The following is a 25,647-nucleotide window of genomic DNA, read 5'->3' as shown; positions in this document are numbered from 1 at the left end:
TTTACATAAAAAACACCTTTGACAATTGTGCATGCCTTCTAAACCTTCACCGCACCTAGTGATGAAGTGGATGTGTGCTATCAGAAAGGGTATGTGTTGTCATGGAAACTCCAAATCAGTGGCATACACACAATCCATGGGTCCCCGGTGCGAAACTGACCGTGTTCCCACTCTGACTCGCTCTGATTCCCTCTGATTCCTCCCGCGCGGGCTCTGTCTGATTGCTGAGAGGAGTGACGTGCAGTCACTTCCTCCCAGCGTATGATGTAATCACAGGGGACCTGTTAAAGCGCCCAACGCTGACCGGGCCTCCTGACAATCCATCTCCATCAGGTGGCCCTGACTGCATGGGCCACCCAATGGACCCCTTGGACAGGGCCGGACTGGCCCACCGGGATACTGGGAAAATTCCCGGTGGGCCGCGGCACCTGGGGCCGGTCTGACAGCCCTGATCAGTCCTGTCAGTCTGTGTGTTTGTGTGCGTGTGTGTCTGCTAGTGAGTGAGCTTGTCTGTGTGTGTGTGTGTGTGTGTGTCTGCTAGTGAAAGAGCTTGTGTGTGTGTGTGTGTGTGCCTGCTAGTGAGTGAGCTTGTCTGTGTGTATATGTCTGCTAGTGAGAGAGCTTGTGTGTGTGCCTGCTGGTGAGTGAGCTTGTGTGTGTGTGTGTGTGTGTGTGTTTGTGTGTGCATTCTAGTGAGTGAGCTTGTGTGTGTGTGTGAGCTTGTCTGTAGTAAGTGTGTGTGTGTCAGAACTTGTCTGTAGTAAGCTTGTGTCAGAGTTTGTCTGTACTACATTTGTGTGTGTGTATGCCAATAAGCTTGTCTGTGCAGGTCAGTGAGATTGTCTGTCAGTGAGCCTATTTGTGTGCATCTGTAAACTTGTGTATTTATGTCAATGAGCATATATATATCAGTGAGATTGTTTGTCTATGACGCTGTGTATCAATGAGCTTGCTGTGTCTGCATGTGAGTATGCTTACTGTATAATTAAATGTTTGACTCTGAAAGGAATATTTTATATTAGAAAAACAAATATATATATTGACCAATAATATCTAATGGGCTATGTCTTGCCACCCCAGATGATTGAGTCATATATAAATACATATTATTGGTCAATATATATATTTGGTTTTTCTAATATAAAATATTCCTTTCAGAGTCAAACATTTAATTATACAGTAAGCATACTCACAAGCAGACACAGACAATGTCACTGACATACGCAAGCTCATTGATACATAGCGTCATAGACAAACAATCTCACCGATATATATAAGCTCATTGACATAAATACACAAGTTTACAGATGCACACAAATTGGCATACACACACACATATGTAGTACAGACAAACTCTGAAACGCACAAGCTTACTACAGACAAACTCTGACACGCACAAGCTTACTACAGACAAGCTCTGACACGCACAAGCTTACTACAGACAAGCTCACATACACACACAAGTTCACTCACTAGAATACACACACATATAATATGTATTTATATATGACTCAATCATCTGGGCTGGCAAGACATAGCCGTACGTATTACATGTGACAATACGTGGCGCAATGACTTATGGGGCTGGCATAGATTTTTTTCCAGGGCTGCTTTGTATCCCCAGTCCGGCCCTGCCCTTGGACGGCGGCCCCGGTGGTTTGCCGCGTGGGCCGGGGCCGAAAAAGATGATGGCGGGTACCCGGTCCAAGGGGTCCGCAAGGCGGCCAGGCCCCCTGGAGTGTCGAGCCCGGTCACAGTTGCGACCCCTGCGACCGCGGTATGTACACCACTGCTCCAAACGCTTTGAATCCCATAGGTGGAGATGAGGTTGTTTTGTATGTCTAACAGCTCCTCTTGTTTGACAACACTATAACGAGCTTACTGGCATATCCATAGCAACACATACAGCTCCATATATTCATGTGAAAAAAGAAACACAGGAAGAAGTTACTTCTGGTGTTATCAGGGGCGTACCTAGAGCATTTGGCACCCGGGGCCAAAACACCCACAATTTTTTGCTTTCCTATGGACTGTTTGAATGTGCGCACAGCTCTTGCCGCGCATGTGCATTCGGCTCCACTCGGGAGCTGACGTCGCGGGGGAGAAGAGGTCACCCTTTAAAACCCATTCAGCCACTTACCTTTCTCCAGCGTCGGGCTCCCTCGGCGCTGGTGACCTCTCCTCCCCCTGCCGACGTTAGATCCGAATGCGCATGCGCGGCAAGAGCCGCATGCGCATTCAAACTGCCCATAGGAAAGCATTACTCAATGCTTTCCTATGGACGTCCAGCGTCTTCTCACAGTGAGTTTTACAGCCACTAGAGGCTGGATTAACCCTCAGTGAAACATATGTTTTCAGCTGCAGGGTTAAAACTATAGTGACCTGGCACCCATACCACTTTATTGAGCTGATCCTTAGAAATAGCATTGGAAAGGGATTTGGGTTCAAAAGATGTAGCGGCTAGGGCAGAGGTTTTGTAGAAGGGGGCCAGGGAAGGGGTTTTGTATAAATGCGCCATTTTTGTAGAAGGGGGAAGACCAGTGCTTTTGTAGAAAGGGGCTGGTGAGAAACTTCTAGAAAACTCCTCCCCTGCCCCTTTCTACAAAGCCCCTGGTCTCGCCCCTTCTAGAAAACCCCTGCCCTGCGCCCTTCATATAAAAACCCTGCACACTGATCACATAAATTTCATACAATCCCTACACATAAAAACCCTGCACCCCGATCACATAAATTTCATACACTCCCTACACATAAAAACCCTGCACCCCGATCACATAAATTGCATACACTCCCTACACATAAAAACCCTGCACACCCCCCTTAATTAAAAAAAAAGCTGCACACCCTTAATAAAAACCCTGCACACCCCCTTAATAAAAAACAAAAACTTGCACAACCCCCCTAAAAAAAACATGCACACCCCCATAATAAAAACCCTGCACACCCCCTTAATAAAAACAAAAATCTGCAGTGTACATCTTCCCTTAATAAATAAAATACTGCAACCCCCTTAATTAAAAAAAAACCTGCACCCCCCCCCCTTTAATTAAACATACCCCCTCTTAATAAACTTCCCCTTGCTGCACCCCCTTTAATTAATCCACCCCCCCCTTTAATTAAACCACACCCCTCTTTAATTAATCCACAACCCCTCTTTAATTAATCCATCCCCTCTAATTAATCCACCCACTCTAATTAATCCACCCCCTCTAATTAATCCACCCCCTCTAATTCACCCCCTCTAATTATCCACCCCCTCTAATTAATCCACCCCCTCTAATTAATCCACCCCCTCTAATCCACCCCTCTAATTAATCCACCCCCTTTAATTAATCCACATCCTCTAATTAATCCACCCCCTCTAATTAATCCACCCTCCCTCTAATCCACCCCTCTAATTAATCCACCCCCTTAATTAATCCACCCCCTCTAATTAATCCACCCCCTCTATAATTAATCCACCTCCCTCTAATTAATCCACCCTCTCTAATGAATCCACCCCCTCTAATTATTCAAGCCCCCTCTAATTAATCCACTCCCCTCTAATTAATCCACCCCTCTAATTAATCCACCCCCTCTAATCCACCCCCTCTAATTAATCCACCCCCTCTAATTAATCCACATCTTCTAATTAATGCACCCCCTCTAATTAATCCACCCCCCTCTAATTAATCCACCCTCCCTCTAATTAATCCACCCCCTCTAATTAATCCACCCCCTCTAATTAATCCACCCCCTCTAATTAATCCAACCCCTCTAATTAATCCAACCCCCTCTAATTAATCCACCCCCTCTAATTAATCCACCCCCCCTCTAATTAATCCACCCACTCTAATTAATCCACCCACCCTCTAATTAATCCACCCCCCCTTTAATTAATTCAGCCCCAGACATAAAATAACTACTTTCTACTTTTTGATGATGCCTTGCTTGCCCGCCGAGTCCGACCACTGAGTGCCTCACCACCCGGAAATGGATCCTTCCGCTGAAGATCCGTGAAGGCGGACTGACGGCACTGCGCACGTCGTCATCACGTTGCGCAACGGCGCGGCCCGCAACGCTCCTCCCCCTCCTCCTCATAGAAGAAGGAAGTCCCGCCGGGCCGCAAAGGTGCTGTGGCTGTGCGCAGCGTAATGATGGGGGGTGACACATGACACTGGAAGTCATGGCACCCCCCTAGTCAGTGGCACCCGGGGCGGGGCGGCCCCCCCCCTGCCTACCCCTTAGTACGCCACTGGGTGTTATATATTGATGAAAGATCCACAGGGCTAAATTCAATCTTCTTATTAGTGAATTTCTTTCCCATAAAAATAGGGAAAGATTTTGATATAAAATAAGGTACAGTATAAAATGTACTGGCACTTCTATATAAATCGTGTGCCTTAAAGGTGGTGTGTGCAAAAGTGTCTAGGGTATACCCTAGACACTTTTGCACACAGCACTTTTAAGGCACATGATTTATATAGAAGTGCCAGTACATTTATACTGTACCTTATTTTATATCAAAATCCTTCCCTATTTTAACGTAATTCGCTATTACTAGTAAGGCTCCCTGTAGTACAAGGCTAAATAGGGCCCTGGAATGAGGCACCTGTGGCAGGGAGGGGTGCAAAACCAAGGAGTTGGCTAGAGTCCAAAATATGTGTATTTACATACATAAATATATACATACACTGCAACCAAAGTTACTGAGTTCTGCTGTTCTGCATCGCATAACTAAACTCAATGTCATGAAAATCTAAAAAGCATGATTCTCTCACATCTCTTAACCAACTAATACAAAAAACATTCTTTAATATTCACTAACATTTATTATGTCCTCTAGCAACTTTAAAGCTTAACCCCTTAAGGACCAAACTTCTGTAATAAAAGGGAATCATGACATGTCACACATGTCATGTGTCCTTAAGGGGTTAAAGGACCACTATAGTGTCAGGAAAACAAACTCGTGGTCCCCCTCCCGCTGGGCTGAAGGGGTTAAAATCCCTTCAGCCACTTACCTTTCTCCAGCGCCGTGCTCCTTCAGTGCTAGGGAACTTTCCTCCTCCTGCAGACGTCAGCACCGAATGCGCATGCGCGGCAAGAGCCGTGCACGCATTCAAACCGCTCATAGGAAAGCATAGAGACAGCCACTAGAGGCTGGATTAACCCTCAGTGTAAACATAACAATTTCTCTGTAACTGCTATGTTTTCAACTGCAGGGTCAAAACTAGAGGGACCTGGCACCCAGACCACTTCATTAAGCTGAAGTGGTCTGGGTGCCTGTAACGGATCGCCTGGCACCCCGACTGGGTACCTCCGTTAAAGGATGCTCCTAGCATTTCATGAGGACTCCAAGCACTCTGGCAGACACCACAATCACCGTATCGGAGAAGCATATGAATCCTCTCAAGCCTCTGAATGCTGTAGACAGTTGAATAGGAACCATACGAATAGGTTTGCACTCCTAGCAGTCAAACTGGAACAGCATGCAATAAATCCTCCCCCAATAATGAGACGACACTTCACTTTGAGGGTTAAAACAGGAACTCCCTGTACTGGCCCATACAGCCTCTTTTATTCCCAATTCCCAAACACATTACAGCCCACAGGGTTTTGCAGAACAACCAATAAACACATTACAACTCATACAATGCAAGTACAGCGGCCAATCAGACACAGTGGGACAATAGAAACACATCCAGCATATTCCTCCCCTCTGCTTAGGAGATAATTGAGTCAATTACTGTATCTACTCAATTATCTCCAAGCTGAAAAGTTACACTTTTTATACATTTTAATAACTCCCTGATCTTACATCACATACGGATAAAATTATATATTATATTTCTGTGATCAGCATAACTTGGGGAGCAACATATGTAAAAATCACATAAATCCGTCCAGGGGTTACAAAGTTAGGTGAGGTCCCTTTATCATCCCTTGCCAGCATGGCTTTACCTGGTCTGGCAGTGTCCCTGGGACAACACCCTGCTGGAGGACAATGGAGCTGGGGGAGGGGAAGAGCCTCACCTTCCCAGGGATTCAAAGGGGAAGAAAAAGTGTCCAAAAAGTTTCCATGTGTCCGTACACTGTTTTTTAAAAGGGCCAGCACTGTACAATAAAAGTCCATAAGCCCAAATGCAGTTCTTAAAGGGTCAGCACAGTATAATAGTAGTCCATGAGTCCCAACTTAGTCCCTTAAAGGGCAATATCTCCCAGGGGCCATAGTCGCAGGGCAGGAGGCTAGCAACCAGGCTTCTCCAGTTCACAGTGGCGAGGTTGGTTCCACCACAGTGCCTATAGTGGTCCTTTAAAGCGTTGTTAGGTAAACCACTCACTGATATTTGTTACATTCAGCATCCATTTTATTAGTTCATTAAGACTATCTATCTTTTACATATATTTGTTATTAACTGCTTAGCTTTTTTATTAACTGTTTTAATAAAATGTTTTGAATATTGTTTTTTATCATTGGTGACAGTCTGTCTCCTATATGTTTAGCTTTTTAGGCCAATTGGGCTCTCATAAATTTCAGATCTGTGGCTCTGCCGAGAATATATATTTTTCTATCAGCCTGCGCATGTGAGATCAGTTCCACCATATAATATGGAAGATGGCACTGATGCTGTTTGTTTGCGCTCCGCGGTTGAACGCATATGTACGTTCGGTCTACTTAGACGCCATTATGCATGATGCATGAGAAGGAAGTGCCATCATGCACTTGAACCCATCCTGGGCTTGAAGATCAAGATAGAAGATGGCAATGGATCTAGCAGCTCTTGAGGAAGTCCTGACAGATAAGGGATGAAACACTTCGACATCGGAGTTCCCCCGGTGATTGCTGTGACGGAGCGCCTGGCACTCCAACAAGGTGCCTCCGTCAACCGATGCTCCTAGTTCTCACCGAGGACTCCAAGCACTCCACCCGACACCATCAGTACTGTAGTCCCCACATCCAGCGTTACAGCTTGGCTGGGAACTTGCCGTCCTCCACCCCCCCTGGACCCAAGACCAGAATCCAGCTTACAGTGGGTGAACCTCTCCTACTCCAGAGAGCGTAGCAGGAACAGCTCTTAAAAGAGCTAGTGATTATAACACTCCAAAGAGCAATCCCAAGAGCAGGGATTATAGCAGGTATAGGGGTTCCCTCAATCATGAGATGAGGCTCTTTGTTGAGGGTAAGCAGGAACTGAATTTTAATGGTGCCACACTGGCCTTTTATGACAATCCCCAAGCAAGGTGTACGCCCACATGGACCTTGTTGGGGAAAGGGACACAAACTTACAAACCAATGATAACACGTTTACAATGTATGACACTCCAATATACAATAAAATAAGCCTTCCCGTTTAATTAGGAGATAATTGAGTCAAGCACTAGACTAGACTCAATTATCTCCAAACACAAAAAAAATACACAATTCTAAAAAGTCCCAAAAGTACCCAAAACACATTGTATCCCCACAAATCTTGCATCCCTTGATATCCTTGATCTGGGTGACCAACTTATCCCAAAATCACCCAGATCAGTTCAGGGGTTCAGAAATTTTATGGAAGTCATATTTTTACCGACCACAGGCATGGTCCTATAGCCAAAAATAGTGCCATAGAATCGCAGCTAAGTGCCTTTGGAGGACCGACCGAGAACCGCGAGGTCTTCATGCCAAAAATAGTTCCAGGGCATTCGCGGCTAAGTCCCCCTGAAGACTATTTGCAGTTTTGGTCCGTGATGGCTGCCAACACACAGTCGTAGGGCACTTCAAATGGCTTTGGGAGTTCGTGAATTTGAAGTGCCACTTCGAAAGTTTGATGGTTCCAGTTATAAGTCCCAACAGACACAAATAGTGATTTAAACCAAGTTTTATCACAGGGCCATAGTCACAGGGTAGGAGGCTGGTAAACAGGCCCCTCCAAAACCCAGTGGCGAGGTCACTTTCCTAACCAGAGGAAGATACCAGAACCCTAGGGAATTGTGATCTGTTGGGTTCCAGGACTTGGCTAGACTTGGGTGTTAGATGTGTGGCAGCCCAAGTGTGGGCAAAAGCAGATTTGCATATTTCATTCAGATTTCTGCCACTGCTATTGTCAGTGTGCTTTTTATATGTTTTTAAGTGTTACTCTGTGTAATAAACTTGCTACTCTATTATCTATTGGAACTATACACCCTTTACTGGTGTCTGACACCCTCAATTGTGTTTTTAGGAGGTTCCTATATTTACACTTTGTTTAAAGATTCCTGTAAACTTGTAACTTTTATCTGAAAGTGAGCAGCCATCACATTAAGGGTCGAATTTTATATGTACAAATGTGGGGCAGTAGGAAAGTGTTTGCCCTGGGTAATCCAGCCCTGGTTGTCCCTTCTTGCTCTATACATTTTTGCCTCTGCACCTGCCTTTTTATATCTTCTTTCTCCTTGTCTCTTTTCAGTGTTTCTCAAAGTGTCTACACTTATATACTTCTGTTCCCTAGTTTGCAACAACTAGAATTGCCCTTTAACCTGAAATTAAAAATTCACTTTGAATTCTTTCTTTAGTGAATAATCCTATTATTCTTCATTCAATCCTTCTTTACAAAATGACTTCCGCTCCCCATCTTCTCATATTTCCATTTAAAACTCCTTCATTAGCATTTGCTACTGTGTCTACATCTATTACTCCACAAGCTCATTCACAACACCAAGGGCCAACTGGTCCCGTCAGAGCAGGACTTTTAATTTCCTCACTTGCCTTGGTACAGAAAATGTAATTTAAGCCAAAACAAGTGCCCCAGACAAGATTTATGACTATATATACACTCACTTGAAGATTTACTGTCTGTTGTTGTAGTTTATTTGCATGTAGTACTGCATGGTAATATGACGGTGTTGGACGCACTGGAGGTTTTTCTAAAAAATGCAATTTGGAAGCAAATTTGTGAAAGTGAAACAATCAGTAGTAAAACTCTACTTGTTTCCACTAATTCCACTTTTAAAACTTTTCTGCATTAATTTTTAACATGGTTCTAAATGGCCAGCAACAGCCTAAATCACAACAGTCATCAAGTGAAAGGAAGGATCAGGTATTTAAAATTCAATTTAATGGCAATGTATTAAGGGTTACCAACACAATGTTACGGGTGCAACAACAGCCTAATCTAATGTTGGTAGATTAGCATATCTACCAACATTGGAAGGCATGTTATCAGTCGGGGAAGGCCATACACAAAAGGCTGCTGAAGCGCTCTTTGTTTGGTCCTCAGCACAGCGCTACAATGGTGTGTTCATTCTGTTTTGGTTTGTAACACGTGGAGTCAAAAAGGAACAAACCCAGACGTCTGGACAGAAGCCTGAAAACGAATGGACCTGCTGGATTTGGGATTGTTGGAAGGCATGCATGTGTAACCTCACAACATTTAAGAGTCAGGTTACACACCATGTACAGAATGCTTTGATGTTTTGATTGAAATGTAATTTTTCTTAATGAGGGAAGAGTGATTTAATATGAAAGAATAGGTCCACTGACATAAGAAAAACATTTTGTAGGTATGGCTTTTGATTGAACATATGATACTGATGAAATTTGTTTTTCAGCTGCTTTTAATGCCATTAAGAAACTGCCCACGTTATACAGAACTTAGTAATGACACGCTCGTTTCCCCGGAATTCCTTCGTCTTATTGAACCTTATGAGGTATAGTAAATCTATCACTTATAGTTCCAGTCACATGTGTGAAAGCTTATGACAAAAATTTTATAACGAAGTGCATTGGATGTATAGTAGAGAAAATGAAGTGATAAAGACCATTAAAACATGTTAGGAGGTATTTGAATGTAACTTCCATTGACACCATAGAATGTAAAAACGGGAAACACCCATTCTTGGACAGATACAGCCACTAGGTATAATTTAAAGAGTTATAAGATATGTATAATGAGGTAATTACCATGAAAACCAGTAGGACCAGCATGCAAATTCCATTGGTGGTTTCTCTGTACCACTTTTTGGAGCAGAATAATATCCCACAAAGTCCCATGAGTGTAAAAGCAGTAGAGTGACAAACAGCCGTAGGAGTAATATAGACCGAAAATAAGACAGTGTCTTATATAAAATGTTTTCCCTATTTATGGGGAGGTCTTATTTCAGGGAAAAACGTGTGCTAGAAGCCGGTCTATGTTCGGGGGAATTCCCCCGAACATAGACCTATTCACTAGCGCATGGAATACTGCAAATCTATGTTCAGGGAAACTTTCCCAAACATAGATTAGCTTACTCGCTAATAGAATACTGGAAATCTATGTTCTGGGAAACTTTCCCGAACATAGATTAGTTCACTCGTGAATGGAATCTTGCGTATCTATGTTCAGGGAATCTCACGAATGGAATTCCACGAATCTATGCTCTTGAAAAATCCCCTGAACATAGATTAGCGAACGACTAGGGCTTGTTTTCAGGGTAGGGCTTATATTAGGAGCATCTCCCGAAAATAAGCTAACGCTATTTTCAGAGAAACACAGTATATTATACATGTGCAAAAGAAGAATAGTTTAATCTCATTGTTTTAAAGTTCTTTGGGTCTTTCAACATTTGTGCACAGACCTATTCAGTTTGTTTGAAATTCGGCAAAAACTTTAGTTATAATTAATGACACGGTGAGACTTAATATCCTCTCTAACCTCATCCCTGAATTGCAGGTGGGGTCTAATTAATTAATATGGGAGGACCTAATGTGGAGCATGGGGTAGGTTTGAAACCTCCCTTGTTCAGTCCTAATGCTGAATGAACGAATGGTGCTAAAACAAAAATTTGGTTGGTCACCGATCCGTTCATTAGCTCTTCTCTGATTTTCTTTTCTGTTTCGGACAAAATTAATTAAAACCTTAATTTTCCTTTTGTATTAGAGAGAATTAATTAATTTTCCTTTATTTTTAAATTCATCCAAAATCAAATGAACAAGTCTAATATATATATATATATATATATATATATATATATATATATAATGTACCCAGTATTTTAATACCTAAAAAAACTAAACCTAGATATGTGTGTGTGTGTGTGTGTGTGTTGCTGATGCAAGGTTTTGCACTTCACCAGGCACAAGTCCATTTTGTATGTATTTGCTCCCATGTTCACTTGTGACCTTGTCTAAATCTTCTCTTCAATGGCCTTTATTTTTTTTTTCCTATCTCTTTCCCCTAGTGTCTATTTTATATCTCTCCATCTCCAACTGTACCTTTTTCCAGCAGTCTTTTCCCTACATGAGCATGGCCTGAGTAGCTTTTTTCTTTTTGCAGGAATTTTTTAAAAATGTATCAAACGCCAGTGGATTCTCCATTGAAGATCTGAAAGCTGGTGGAATTTGGACAATATATGATGCACTGTTTTGTGAGGTACTTTCATTGTCTTTACAAGAAGGTGGACAGCATATAAAAATACCCATGATAAGTGCCTAAAGAGTCTGCAGGTTACTATATTACAGTTAGTAAAGCTGGCCCTCCATCTGAGAAGGCTTAACATAATTTGTGCCCACTGACATTTTGCTTAAAGGGACACTATAGTCAACAAAACAACTTAAGCTTAATGAAGCAGTTTTAATGTATGGATCATGCCCCTGCAGTCTTACGGCTCAGTTCTCTGCCATTTAGGAGTTAAATCTCTTTGTTTATGCAGCTGTAGCCACTTCTCCTTCCATGTGACTTGCACAGCCTTCCTAAATACTTCCTGTAAAGAGACGTCTAATTTTAATACTTTAGTACAGATTTTAGTTAGAATTTCTTATCTTCTGCTCTGCCAATAGCTTACTAGATGCTGCAGGAGCCTCCTGTATGTAATTAAAGTTCAACTTACATAGCAAGACATATACTTTTTAACAGTAAGTTACATCTGATGGGAAATAGAACCATATTGTTTTAATGCAGGCTGTGTCAGTCACAGCCAGGGGAACTGTGGCTAGGGCTACATGGATAGAAACAAAAGTGATTTAACTCCTAAATGGAAGTCAATTGAGCAGTGAAACTTCAGAGTCATGATCTACACACACAAACTGTTTAAATTCAGCTAAAGTTGTTTTGGTGACTATATTATTTATGTAAAATATTATTTACATAACTGTTTGTTGTTTATAGACAATGCAAGTAAAAGTGTACATTATTCTAGCCAAAATGGCAGAAATTGCATATATAAAATTCTGTTCAGCATTGAAGCCTTGAGCTTTAAGTTTATGTACAGTTTTGCTGTTTGGTAAAGAGTGTGTATGACATTCTGAGTTTAAGCAACAGACACTGAAAAATATTAGTGGTGATATGCTCACATCCAGGGGAGACTGATTGAAAATACCACCGTTAAGAGGAAATAAACTGATCCTCAACTGCCTTTGAGGGCACCTGAGATGTACATATAATTGTAGCAATGCTACTCTGTACTGATTAAAGTGTGCCTGCTCGGAAAACCTAGTAGAGAGAATAGTGACAGGTATAGCAAGAAAAAGAGGCTGCACGTCCAGTAGACAAGTATACCTTGGTAAAATCGGCATACAGATAAAGTGGATTATCAGATTTGGGACCAGGGACTCTGCTGCTGCCAGTCCACTTTACCTATTTGAGTAATTACTTTTATACTATTCTTAATAAAACAAAAACATATTCTGGCATAGGGAAAGTTGGGCTATATACATATAAACTGATGTTATCATAATTTGTACTGTGCGTACTTTCTTGTTCTGTTCAAGTTGTCTAACTTCCACTTGTTTAAATTCTAAATGTGAATAAATAAAGATTGACAATGTAAAATGATTAAGTAGTATAATTAACACCTTGAGTCAAGTGTAATGGATCCAGGAGCTAGTTCACTAGGAAAGGCTATTTATATATTCAGATGCAGATAGATCAAGTAATCCAGGATAAATTGCAGCACTTATATATATGGAGTGTATGTCTTTAAATCTGCTAAAGACAGAGTCAATTTGATACATGCCAAATGCTATACTTTGTGCAAAAAGATTTAAACCACATAAAAGGTATAGAAAGACAGTATAAGGAACTGTTTCCTGTAGCATAATGAAATAGATGGTCTATAGTATCACAATTATATATGGTATATATGTCTTTAAATCTGTTAAAGGCAGAATAAATGGAGTATATACCAGATGTTATACTTTGTAGCAAAAAGATATAAACCTTATGGGATAGAAATACAGTATATGGAACTGTATTCTAAAATGCAATAAAATTAGGTATCACTTTAAAATATATAAAAGAAAAGAAACAATAACTTTTGCATATGATAATATGTCTATGACGAATAACTAAAAAACAGCCACATAAAAAATAGAGTCCAGACCTTATTTGGATGCTCGGCGTCCCGAGTCAGCAAAGATGTATAATGCTGAAAAAAATATGTCAAATAACAGTCCTCTTTGTAATCCAGATGATGGCTGATATCAATGGGAGTCAGACCTCTCCAGACGCGTTTCTCCGCTTCGGCGGCTTTTTCAATGGATGAGGTCTGTGTCTTTGTGTTCGCTTTATATAGCAGTTTGCCGGCATTCATTTGAACACGGCAAATCCAAAACTACGATGAGTGTTGCAAACCTGGCTTCTATGTAACTAGTTAGTTACTTTGTACAGTGGGGGCAGGGGGAGAGAAAGGGCTACAGTGGGGGCAGGGGGAGAGAAGGCTACAGTGGGGGGAGCAGGGGGAGAGCACAAGTTTCGAGCTATCAAGTCTGGGTATGGTTTAAATAATAGATTATGTGGAAGTAACTATACCCATTTTTCTGATGCAATTTAACCCCCCCCCCCCCCCCCCCCCCCCAAGGTGATAACGGAAGGTACTTTGAATTTACTTAGGCAAGCGTTACTATGGTAACGAAAGTAAATAAAGTAAAGTAATTTAACGTGCCGAAATCTCCAGTCATCAGGTTTTGATACATTTTAACCACTAGACCAGGGCTTCCCAAACTTTTATGGCCCGAGACCCACTTTTCAAAATGGTAATTTTTCGAGACCCACTTGCTTTTTTTAATGCATATTTTAAAAAGTGAACACAATTGCTTTTAGAGGCATAAATCTGGCACACCATAGCAAACAGCTTAAGAGGCATACAATTGGCACACTATAGCAATCCGCTTTAGAGGCATAGAGTTGGCATACCATGGCAATCAGCTTTAGAGGCTTACAATTGGAACATTATGGCAGCTTTAGATGCATAAAATTGGTACATTATGGCAATCAGTTTTACATGTATAAACTTGGCACATCATGGCAACTTTAGGTGCATTAAATTGGCACACCAGTGCAATCAGTTTTAGAGGCTGACAAATGGCACACTATGGCATCCAGGTTTAGAGGCATACAATTGGAACATCAGGGCAGCTTTAAATACATAAACTTGGCACACCATGGCAATCAGCTTTAGATGCATAAACTTGGCACACCATGGCAATCAGCTTTAGATGCATAAACTTGGCACACCATGGCAATCAGCTTTAGATGCATAAACTTGGCACACCATGGCAATCAGCTTTAGATGCATAAACTTGGCACACCATGGCAATCAGCTTTAGATGCATAAACTTGGCACACCATGGCAATCAGCTTTAGATGCATAAACTTGGCACACCATGGCAATCAGCTTTAGATGCATAAACTTGGCACACCATGGCAATCAGCTTTAGATGCATAAAATTGGCATATCATGGCAGTTTTAGAGGCATAATTTGGCATATCATGGCAGTTTTAGATGCATAATGTTGATATATCATGGAGTTTTAGAGGCAGAAACTTTGCACATCATGGCAATCAGTTTTAGAGGCATACAACTGCTTACTCATCCAGGCCCCTCACATTGATTATCCCAGTGGTGGAACTAATGTAGAGAGAACCCTGGTGCAAGTATGCTTTCTGGGGCCCCCTCTAGTGCAAGTGTGGCCAAAAGGTAGATCTCCATCTGTCGGAGAACTTCAACAATGCTATGCCTGCTGGGAATCTACCATTTGCCCATCGTTGCAGGGTTATATTTGTGAGCAGTGTTTGAGCGTTTAAATTTAAGCATGTTTGTGTATTAAAGGACCACTATAGTGCCAGGAAAACAAACTCGTTTTCCTGACACTAAAGTGCCCCGAGGGTGCCCCCACCCTCAGGGTCCCATTCCCGCCAGGCTGAAGGGAGAGAAAGGGGGTTAAAAACTCACCTTTCTCCAGCGCCGGGCTCCCTCGGCGCTGGGGACTCTCCTCCTTTAGCCGTCATCGGCTGAATGCGCATGCGCGGCAAGAGCCGTGCGCGCATATAGCCAGTCCATAGGAAAGCATTCTCAATGCTTTCCTATGGACGCTGGCGTCTTCTCACTGTGGAAATCACAGTAAGAAGCGCTGAAGCGCCTCTAGCAGCTGTCAATGAGTCAGCCACTAGAGGCTGGATTAACCCATTTGTAAACATAGCAATTTATCTGAAACTGCTATGTTTACAGCAGGCAGGGTTAATCCTAGATGGACCTGGCACCCAGACCACTTCATTAAGCTGAAGTGTATGTGTGTGCATGTATGGGAGTGTTTGTATGTACTGTTGCCATTGGAATGTAGTGGTGTACTTGTTTGTAATGTTTGCGTCTGAACGCAGGGGTGTTTGAATGTAGTGCTGGACTTTAAATGCAGGTGTGCTTTTTGTGTGTAGTGTCGGTGTTTGAATGAAGGGGTGTTTGTATATCATTTTAGTGTTTTAATACATGGGTGTGTTTGTATGTAATGTTTGCGTTTGATTGCAGTGCGTGTGTAGTGGATGCAGTGTGTGTATATTGTGTATATAAAATATACATATACACAATGTGTGTTTGGATGTAAGCATGTTTTTGCATGGAGTATGTGTGCAGTGTATACACATTCAGAGACACACAAATACACACATACAGAGACACACACATACACATACTGACACAGCGATACACACACGACACTTATTTTCCTACACACAGATACACATACACTCATGTAAACAGATACACACTGACACAAAAGGAGACTCAGATACACATACACGCAGAGACAGGTGAGGGTGACCGTGTGGTAGGGAGTGTGTGTGCAGGTAACAGTGTAGGGGGGCAGGGTGAAAAAGGGTTACAGTGGGCGGCGGGCAGGGGGAGAAAGTGTTACAGTGGGTGGGCAGGGGAGAGAAAGGGCTACAGTGTAGGGGCAGAGGGAGAAAGGGCTACAGTGTAGGGGGCAGGGGGAGAAAGGGCTACAGTGGGGGCAGAGGGAGAGAGGGCTACAGTGGGGGGGGCAGGGGGAGAGAGGGCTACAGTGGGGGGGCAGGGGGAGAGAAGGCTACAGTGGGGGGGCAGGGGGAGAGAAGGCTACAGTGGGGGGCAGGGGGAGAGAAGGCTACAGTGGGGGCAGGAAGAAAATGGGTTACAGTGGGGGAGCAGGGAGAGCAGGCGTTACAGTGTGGGGGGGCAGGGAGAGCAGGGGTTACAGTGGGGAGAGGGGGCAGGGAGTGAAAGGGTTACAGTGTGGGGAGGGGGCAGGGAGTGAAGGGGTTACAGTGTGGGGAGGGGGAAGGGAGTGAAGGGGTTACAGTGTGGGGAGGGGGGCAGGGAGTGAAGGGGTTACAGTGTGGGGAGGGGGCAGGGAGTGAAGGGGTTACAGTGTGGGGAGGGGGGCAGGGAGTGAAGGGGTTACAGGGTGGGGAGGGGGCAGGGAGTGAAGGGGTTACAGGGTGGGGAGGGGGCAGGGAGTGAAGGGGTTACAGGGTGGGGAGGGGGAGGGGGAGGGGGCAGGGAGTGAAGGGGTTACAGGGTGGGGAGGGGGAGGGGGCAGGGAGTGAAGGGGTTACAGGGTGGGGAGGGGGGCAGGGAGTGAAGGGGTTACAGTGTGGGGAGGGGGGCAGGGAGTGAAGGGGTTACAGGGTGGGGAGGGGGGCAGGGAGTGAAGGGGTTACAGGGTGGGGAGGGGGCAGGGAGTGAAGGGGTTACAGGGTGGGGAGGGGGCAGGGAGTGAAGGGGTTACAGTGTGGGGAGGGGGGCAGGGAGTGAAGGGGTTACAGGGTGGGGAGGGGGGCAGGGAGTGAAGGGATTACAGGGTGGGGAGGGGGCAGGGAGTGAAGGGGTTACAGGGTGGGGAGGGGGAGGGGAGGGGGCAGGGAGTGAAGGGGTTACAGGGTGGGGAGGGGGAGGGGGAGGGGGCAGGGAGTGAAGGGGTTACAGGGTGGGGAGGGGGAGGGGGCAGGGAGTGAAGGGGTTACAGGGTGGGGAGGGGGCAGGGAGGGAAGGGGTTACAGTGTGGGGAGGGGGGCAGGGAGTGAAGGGGTTACAGGGTGGGGAGGGGGGCAGGGAGTGAAGGGGTTACAGGGTGGGGAGGGGGGCAGGGAGTGAAGGGGTTACAGGGTGGGGAGGGGGAGGGGAGGGGGCAGGGAGTGAAGGGGTTACAGGGTGGGGAGGGGGAGGGGGAGGGGCAGGGAGTGAAGGGGTTACAGGGTGGGGAGGGGGAGGGGGAGGGGGCAGGGAGTGAAGGGGTTACAGGGTGGGGAGGGGGCAGGGAGTGAAGGGGTTACAGTGTGTGGAGGGGGCAGGGAGCGAAGGGGTTACAGTGTGGGGAGGGGGGCAGGGAGTGAAGGGGTTACAGGGTGGGGAGGGGGGCAGGGAGTGAAGGGGTTACAGGGTGGGGAGGGGGGCATGGAGTGAAGGGGTTACAGGGTGGGGAGGGGGAGGGGGAGGGGGCAGGGAGTGAAGGGGTTACAGGGTGGGGAGGGGGAGGGGGAGGGGGCAGGGAGTGAAGGGGTTACAGGGTGGGGAGGGGGAGGGGCAGGGAGTGAAGGGGTTACAGGGTGGGGAGGGGGCAGGGAGTGAAAGGGTTACAGTGTGGGGAGGGGGCAGGGAGTGAAGGGGTTACAGGGTGGGGAGGGGGGCAGGGAGTGAATGGGGTTACAGGGTGGGGAGGGGGCAGGGAGTGAAGGGGTTACAGGGTGGGGAGGGGAAGGGGCAGGGAGTGAAGGGGTTACAGGGTGGGGAGGGGAAGGGAGTGAAGGGGTTACAGGGTGGGGAGGGGGGCAGGGAGTGAAGGGGTTACAGGGTGGGGAGGGGAAGGGGCAGGGAGTGAAGGGGTTACAGTTGGGGGGGGGGGGGTAGGGAGAAAATTATTTACATTAGGGGGCAGGATCTGGGGACTGTGTCCTACCTAACTTGAATTCCCTGGTGGTCCAGTGTCTCCCTGGTGGTCCGGTGGGGTAAAAGTCTCGCGAGCTGCCTGAGTGTTGCCATGGTAATGCTCTGGGAGCTCGCGAGACTTCTATCATACGGTCTGCAGCTCTGCACCCGGCGGAGCTGCAGACCGGAGCTGCTGGGCAGACTGATTGGAGGGAGCCCGGCGGCATACAGAGAAAACCGCCGGGCTCCCTCCTGGTGTCAGTCTGCCTGACTGCCCGGCGGCCCTGAATGTGTGGGTCAGCGCGACCCACTGGGAATCGCCCTGCGACCCACCAGTGGGTCGCGACCCACACTTTGGGAACCGCTGCACTAGACTATGGAGGAGTTACATCCACAAACACCCATTTTCTGTCTCAATTAGAAAATCCTTTGCTATTCTATTTTCTTTTATATTTTTTCTGCCTAACAATATGAGAAACGGCAGTTGCATTTAAACCTGATAAGGCGGGGTTGCTATGGTAACATAAGTAAATAAAGAAGAGTAATTGTAATATACTGCCCATAATAAGTAATTACTTTTTTATCTATGAAGCATAGGTACAAAGTAACTAACTAGTTACATAGAAGCCAGGTTTGCAACACTCATCGTAGTTTTGGATTTGCCGTGTTCAAATGAATGCCGGCAAACTGCTATATAAAGCGAACACAAAGACACAGACCTCATCCATTGAAAAAGCCGCCGAAGCGGAGAAACGCGTCTGGAGAGGTCTGACTCCCATTGATATCAGCCATCATCTGGATTACAAAGAGGACTGTTATTTTACATATTTTTTTCAGCATTATACATCTTTGCTGACTCGGGATGCCGAGCATCCAAATAAGGTCTGGACTCTATTTTTTATGTGGCTGTTTTTTAGTTATTCGTCATAGACATATTTTCATATGCAAAAGTTATTGTTTCTTTTCTTTTATATATTTGTCTGCATTTTATGAATAAATTAATTTTTACTCAATTTGAGTGTATGAGTAAGGTCAGTTCCATGACCTATTAAGAGAGAAGGGTTTATTTTATTTTATTTATGCATCTGCCTTTTATCATATAGGTTGTTAGGTTTCCTATCTATTTACCCTAATCTCATCTATTCCTATTGAATCAGCGCTCCACTACATACACTTTTTCTTACATCACTTTAAAATACTTTAAAATACTTCATAATATAATAATATATAAAAACACTACAAATATTAGAAATATAAGCCAGGAACGGTTTGCAAGAATATTACCAGCAATTATGCAGTTCTTATTCCAAGTTAACCGCAGGGACCGGCTAGGATTGATGTAGATAGTTTGTTGCTAAAACAGAAATCTCTAGCTGTCGGCCGTTTGTGAGGTTGGCGTGCGTCCCAGACCTCACTCTGAGTGATGCACGCTGCTGGCCGATCGGTCCCCAGATGTTGGGATGTTTTTTGGTAGATGTAAAACCCTTTGTTGCTGGTTTCAAAGTCTGCGTCCGTATCCTGCTTAGTCTGTTGCTGTCTAACGCGTTTCGTGGGTGTCAGCCCCACGTCTCTGAAGAAGTATTTTAAAGTATTTTAAAGTGATACCTAATTTTATTGCATTTTAGAATACAGTTCCATATACTGTATTTCTATCCCATAAGGTTTATATCTTTTTGCTACAAAGTATAACATCTGGTATATACTCCATTTATTCTGCCTTTAACAGATTTAAAGACGTATATACAATATATAATTGTGATACTATATACCATCTATTTCATTATGCTACAGGAAACAGTTCCTTATACTGTCTTTCTATACCTTTTATGTGGGTTAAATCTTTTTGCACAAAGTATAGCATTTGGCGTGTATCAAATTGACTCTGTCTTTAGCAGATTTAAAGACATACACTCCATATATATAAGTGCTGCAATTTATCCTGGATTACTTGAACCTCTGGATTACATCTGAATATATAAATAGCCTTTCCTAGTGAACTAGCTCCTGGATCCATTACACTTGACTCAATGTGTTAATTATACTACTTTATCTTTTTAGACAGATGTTTGGTGAAATTTCTGCCTGTATCCAGTTTTGAGCTATTCACTTCAAGTCAGACTCCCTCATCCCTGTGTGTTGCAGTAGGCATACCAGACCAACCTGTCAGGGTACCTGAGGCCTCTACCTCTAAGGGAGGTAGAGACTTGGTGGTTTATCCGTCCAGGCGAGCTGTCCCTCCCGTTCCTCGCGGTTCATCCAGCCACTTAAACACCGGCCGCGAGGAATCCACATCCTTTTCTAGCAGGACGCTCAATACGTGACGTCATGACGCTATCACGAGCGACCTGTCACTCAAGTGTCCGATATCCAATCGGCACTTGTCAGAGGCGTGCTTACCATCCGGAGCCAGGGTATTTAAGCTGGCTTCTCTCTTCAGCTCATTGCCCTGTCGTGGTTCTAGCTTGTCTAGTCACTCAGTGCTCTGGTATTCTAGTTTGCTCTATTTGGTTTTGACTCGGCTTGTTGTACTACCCTGCTTCTCTGTTATCCCTTGACCCGGCTTGTCTCTCGCTTATCTGTCTTCTCGTTCCCTCGACCTCGGCTTGTCTCTGACTATTCTCTATTACTCTCGGTACGTTAGTCCGGCCATTCTAAGGCCCGGTATACGTACCTTTCCACTCTTTGTACCCTGCGTGTTGGATCCCTGTCCCGATCCTGACATTACGACAGGGCCAATGGATCCTGCAGGTACAAACAGTCAGCTTGGTTCTTCGGATCCCAGGTTTGACGCCATGGAGCATAGGATGGATCAGATGGCTTTGGCACTACAGGCACTTTTGTCTCGTGCTAGTAATCCACCTGAGGAGACACATACTCCTTCTATTTCTCCTGCAGTCTCAGGTCTAGAGGTAGCCACTGTAGGTGCTTCTTCCCGTATTACCCCACCAGTACGTTATGGCGGGTCACCGGAGAAGTGTCGTGGTTTTCTGAACCAGATTAGCATCCATTTCGAATTACAACCCCGCTCTTATCCTACAGATAGAGCGAAGGTTGGATTTGTTATTACTTTACTCATTGAGAAAGCTCTGAGATGGGCCAATCCTTTATGGGAGAATGATAATCCACTAGTCTATAATTATAATGCCTTTGTAGCTGCGTTTAGAAGAACTTTTGACCCTCCTGGTAGAAAGGTCAATGCAGCTAGATTACTATTGCGCCTTAGACAGGACAATCGAACACTTGTGGATTATGCACTAGAGTTCAGGTCCTTGGCGGCAGAAGTTAAGTGGAACGAACAGGCTTATATAGATGTGTTTCTGAATGGGTTATCAGATGTAATTCTTGACGAGGTCGCTACTAGAGAACTCCCTGAAAATTTGGAGGATTTAATTTCTTTTATATCTCGTATTGATGAACGCCTAAGAGAGAGGCAGAACACTCGAGATAGGACCCGTAGACCCTCCTTTAAACTAGCGCCTACCTTTCAAAATTCTGAGTTCGAAGACTTACGTATTTCTGAACCTATGCAGATAGGCAGTACTCATCTCACAGAGAGGGAGAGACAGTACAGGAGAAGGGAGGGTTTATGTATGTATTGTGGAGTCAGAGGTCATTTACGCCTAAATTGTCCCAATCGTTCGGGAAACGCTCGCACCTAAGTTTCTCTAGAGGACAGTCCTTGGGTGTTTCTACTTTGTCCTCTATTCACAACTACAAAGAGCTCAGGCTTCTGTTACCCGTTTCTTTAAAGTGGGAGAAGGGAGTAGTTAAGACTATGGCACTAATCGATTCTGGAGCTGCTGAGAGCTTTATAGATCAGGGTTTTGTTGCCAAGCATGCTATCCCATCCCAGTTAAAAGAGACACCACTGGCTGTTGAGGCCATCGATGGTAGACCGTTACTTGAGCCTGTTATTTTCCATGAGACCATACCGATTAACTTAACTGTTGGCATCCTACATAAAGAGGATATATCCTTAATGCTCATTTCTTCTCCGTCTATTCCCATAGTCCTGGGGTACTCCTGGTTGAGGAGACACAACCCTATTATTAATTGGGAGTCAGGGGAGATAGTTTCGTGGGGAGAGAATTGTCAAGAAAAATGCTTGCGGAAGGTCTTACCTCTCGGATTAACTAACACATCGACTACCTCTGACAATCCTACAGAGACACAAATTCCGTCTCAGTATCTAGATTTAAAGGCAGTATTTGACAAAAAGAAAGCCGATACCTTACCCCCACACAGGTCCTTTGATTGCAAAATTAACCTACTCCCTGGTACCATGCCTCCCAGAGGTCATGTATACCCATTATCTACGAAAGAGAACTCAGTTCTAGAGGAGTATATTCACGAGAATTTAGACAAGGGATTCATCAGGAGGTCCTCCTCCCCTGCCGGGGCTGGATTTTTTTTTGTTAAAAAGAAAGATGGTTCTTTGAGACCTTGTATTGATTATCGAGGCTTGAATAAGATAACCATTAAAAATGCCTACCCGATTCCCTTGATCACCGAACTCTTCGATCGTTTGAAGGGCTCTACAATTTTCACCAAGTTAGACCTCAGAGGGGCATATAACTTGGTGAGAATCCAGCAGGGACATGAGTGGATGACGGCATTCAATACTCGCTATGGTCACTATGAATATACGGTTATGCCTTTTGGGTTATGCAATGCACCAGCGGTATTCCAAGATCTGATTAATGAGGTTCTTAGGGAATTTCAGCAAGAGTGCGTCATTGTATACCTAGATGATATACTTATACATTCTAGTGAGATTGAGACTCATCACAAGCAAGTCAGGAGGGTTTTGCACAAGCTTCTTCAGCATGGTTTGTACTGCAAGTTGGAGAAATGTAGCTTTGATCAAACCCAGGTAACCTTTCTCGGCTATGTGATCTCTGGGGAGGGATTTAAGATGGATCCGGATAAACTCCAGTCCATTCTAGAGTGGCCTTTACCCAAAGGTCTTAAAGCCGTACAGAGATTTATTGGTTTTTCCAATTATTATAGGCGCTTTATTAAGGGCTATTCTTCAATTATCGCACCTATCACTAATATGACCAAACAGGGGGCTGATACTAAGAATTGGACTACTGAAGCTCTTCTTGCGTTCAAAACTCTCAAGGAGCTTTTCGCTTCCGCTCCAATTTTAGTTCACCCCGACACTTCCCTGCCTTTTCTGCTTGAGGTAGACGCATCAGAGACTGGTTTAGGTGCTGTCCTATCTCAAAGGTTGGGTGTTGATAAACCATTACATCCATGTGGATTTTTCTCTAAAAAATTGTCCGGTACTGAGAGCAGATATGACATTGGTGACAGAGAATTACTAGCGGTTATCAAAGCTTTGAAAGAGTGGAGACATTTATTGGAAGGTACTTTACATCCTGTTACCATTCTAACAGACCACAAAAATTTGTCTTATATCGGAGAGGCCAGGCGTCTGTCCTCCAGGCAGGCTCGTTGGTCATTGTTTCTTACCCATTTCAATTACGTTCTGACTTACAGACCTGGCTCAAAGAATTCTAAAGCCGATGCGCTATCTCGCCAATTTGAGCCTTCTGCTTCAGTTGAACCACTTGTGTCCTCCATTGTACCCAAATGCAATATTATTGCTAATACCAGTCTTAAAATTCATTCTCCGCTACTTGACCAGATCTTGAAGTCACAACATCTAGCTCCCGGAAACACTCCTGAGGGAAGAAACTTTGTTCCTCCTGAACTTCAACTGGAGCTCTTACAATGTTTTCACGAAAGTAAGATAGCTGGTCATCCTGGTATTCGCAAGACATACTCTCTGATATCCAAGGATTTCTGGTGGCCTTCACTTCGAAAAGATATTGAGGAGTTCGTCGCAGCTTGTGAGACTTGTGCCAAGACTAAACTACCTCATGCTTCTCCATGTGGCCTGTTACACCCCTTGGACGTTCCTGAGAAACCTTGGTCCTGTTTGTCCATAGACTTTATCGTTGATTTACCTGCTTCCAAGAGACATACTGTTATTCTCACGGTAGTGGATAGATTTACTAAGATGGCTCATTTCGTACCATTACCTAAACTTCCGACTTCTCCTGAATTGGCGGAGATTTTTGCGAGAGAGGTTTTTCGCCTACATGGGATTCCTTCGGAGATTGTTTCTGATAGAGGTTCTCAATTTGTCTCACGTTTCTGGAGATCCTTTTGTTCTCAGATGGGTATCAAATTGAACTTCTCCTCTGCCTATCACCCTCAGTCTAACGGAGCTGCTGAACGTACTAATCAAAAGATCGAACAGTATCTACGTTGCTTTGTTTCCGAACACCAGGACGATTGGGTCGGTCTGATTCCTTGGGCGGAGTTCGCACACAATAACCTTGTTTGTGATTCAACTCGCTCTAGCCCTTTCTTCATGAACTATGGCTTTCATCCTTCGATTTTTCCTTCGGTTTCCTCTTCTCAGGGGATACCGTCGGTTGATGATCATGTCGCCAACCTGAAGAGATTATGGGATCAGACTCGGCAAATTCTATTACATAGTTCTTCGTTGTTCAAGAAACACGCTGACAAGCATAGAAGAGCGGCTCCTGTTTTTGTTCCTGGGGATAGGGTATGGTTGAGTACTAAGAATATTCGCCTAAAAGTCCCATCTATGAAGTTTGCTCCTCGCTACATAGGTCCTTACAGGATTCTCACTCGTATCAACCCGGTTGCGTATCGCCTTGCTCTGCCACCTGCCTTACGCATTCCTAACTCTTTTCATGTCTCCTTGTTGAAACCTCTTATTTGCAACAAATTCTCCTCTAAGGTTTCCTCTCCTCGTCCTGTTCAGGTGGAGGGTCGGGAGGAGTACGAGGTCAGCTCCATCATTGATTCCAGAATTTCAAGGGGAAAATTGCAATATCTGGTCAACTGGAGGGGATATGGTCCTGAGGAGAGGAGTTGGGTACCTCAGGAGGACGTTCATGCGTCTCGCCTTCGCAGAGCATTTCACCTCCGCTTCCCATCTCGCCCCGGTTCCTTCCGCCCGGTGGGCGTATCTGAGAGGGGGGGTACTGTCAGGGTACCTGAGGCCTCTACCTCTAAGGGAGGTAGAGACTTGGTGGTTTATCCGTCCAGGCGAGCTGTCCCTCCCGTTCCTCGCGGTTCATCCAGCCACTTAAACACCGGCCGCGAGGAATCCACATCCTTTTCTAGCAGGACGCTCAATACGTGACGTCATGACGCTATCACGAGCGACCTGTCACTCAAGTGTCCGATATCCAATCGGCACTTGTCAGAGGCGTGCTTACCATCCGGAGCCAGGGTATTTAAGCTGGCTTCTCTCTTCAGCTCATTGCCCTGTCGTGGTTCTAGCTTGTCTAGTCACTCAGTGCTCTGGTATTCTAGTTTGCTCTATTTGGTTTTGACTCGGCTTGTTGTACTACCCTGCTTCTCTGTTATCCCTTGACCCGGCTTGTCTCTCGCTTATCTGTCTTCTCGTTCCCTCGACCTCGGCTTGTCTCTGACTATTCTCTATTACTCTCGGTACGTTAGTCCGGCCATTCTAAGGCCCGGTATACGTACCTTTCCACTCTTTGTACC

General features: G+C 44.7%; 1 protein-coding gene across 1 annotated transcript in view; it reads left to right on the top strand.

Annotated features, from left to right (window-relative positions):
- The window catches only part of ACP3 (acid phosphatase 3), a 77,822-nt gene that overhangs the window by 30,373 nt on the left and 21,802 nt on the right, over positions 1-25,647 (top strand). Inside the window, exons 5-6 of the mRNA XM_063450669.1 lie at positions 9,550-9,648; positions 11,253-11,348. Coding sequence (XP_063306739.1) covers positions 9,550-9,648; positions 11,253-11,348 — 195 coding nt within the window. The remainder of the gene's footprint in view (positions 1-9,549; positions 9,649-11,252; positions 11,349-25,647) is intronic.

Source organism: Pelobates fuscus, chromosome 4 (assembly GCF_036172605.1).
Source record: "Pelobates fuscus isolate aPelFus1 chromosome 4, aPelFus1.pri, whole genome shotgun sequence".
NCBI classification, from domain to species: domain Eukaryota; kingdom Metazoa; phylum Chordata; class Amphibia; order Anura; family Pelobatidae; genus Pelobates; species Pelobates fuscus.
Note: the sequence above shows the minus strand (reverse complement) of the source record. Positions and strands in the feature narration are given on the sequence as shown.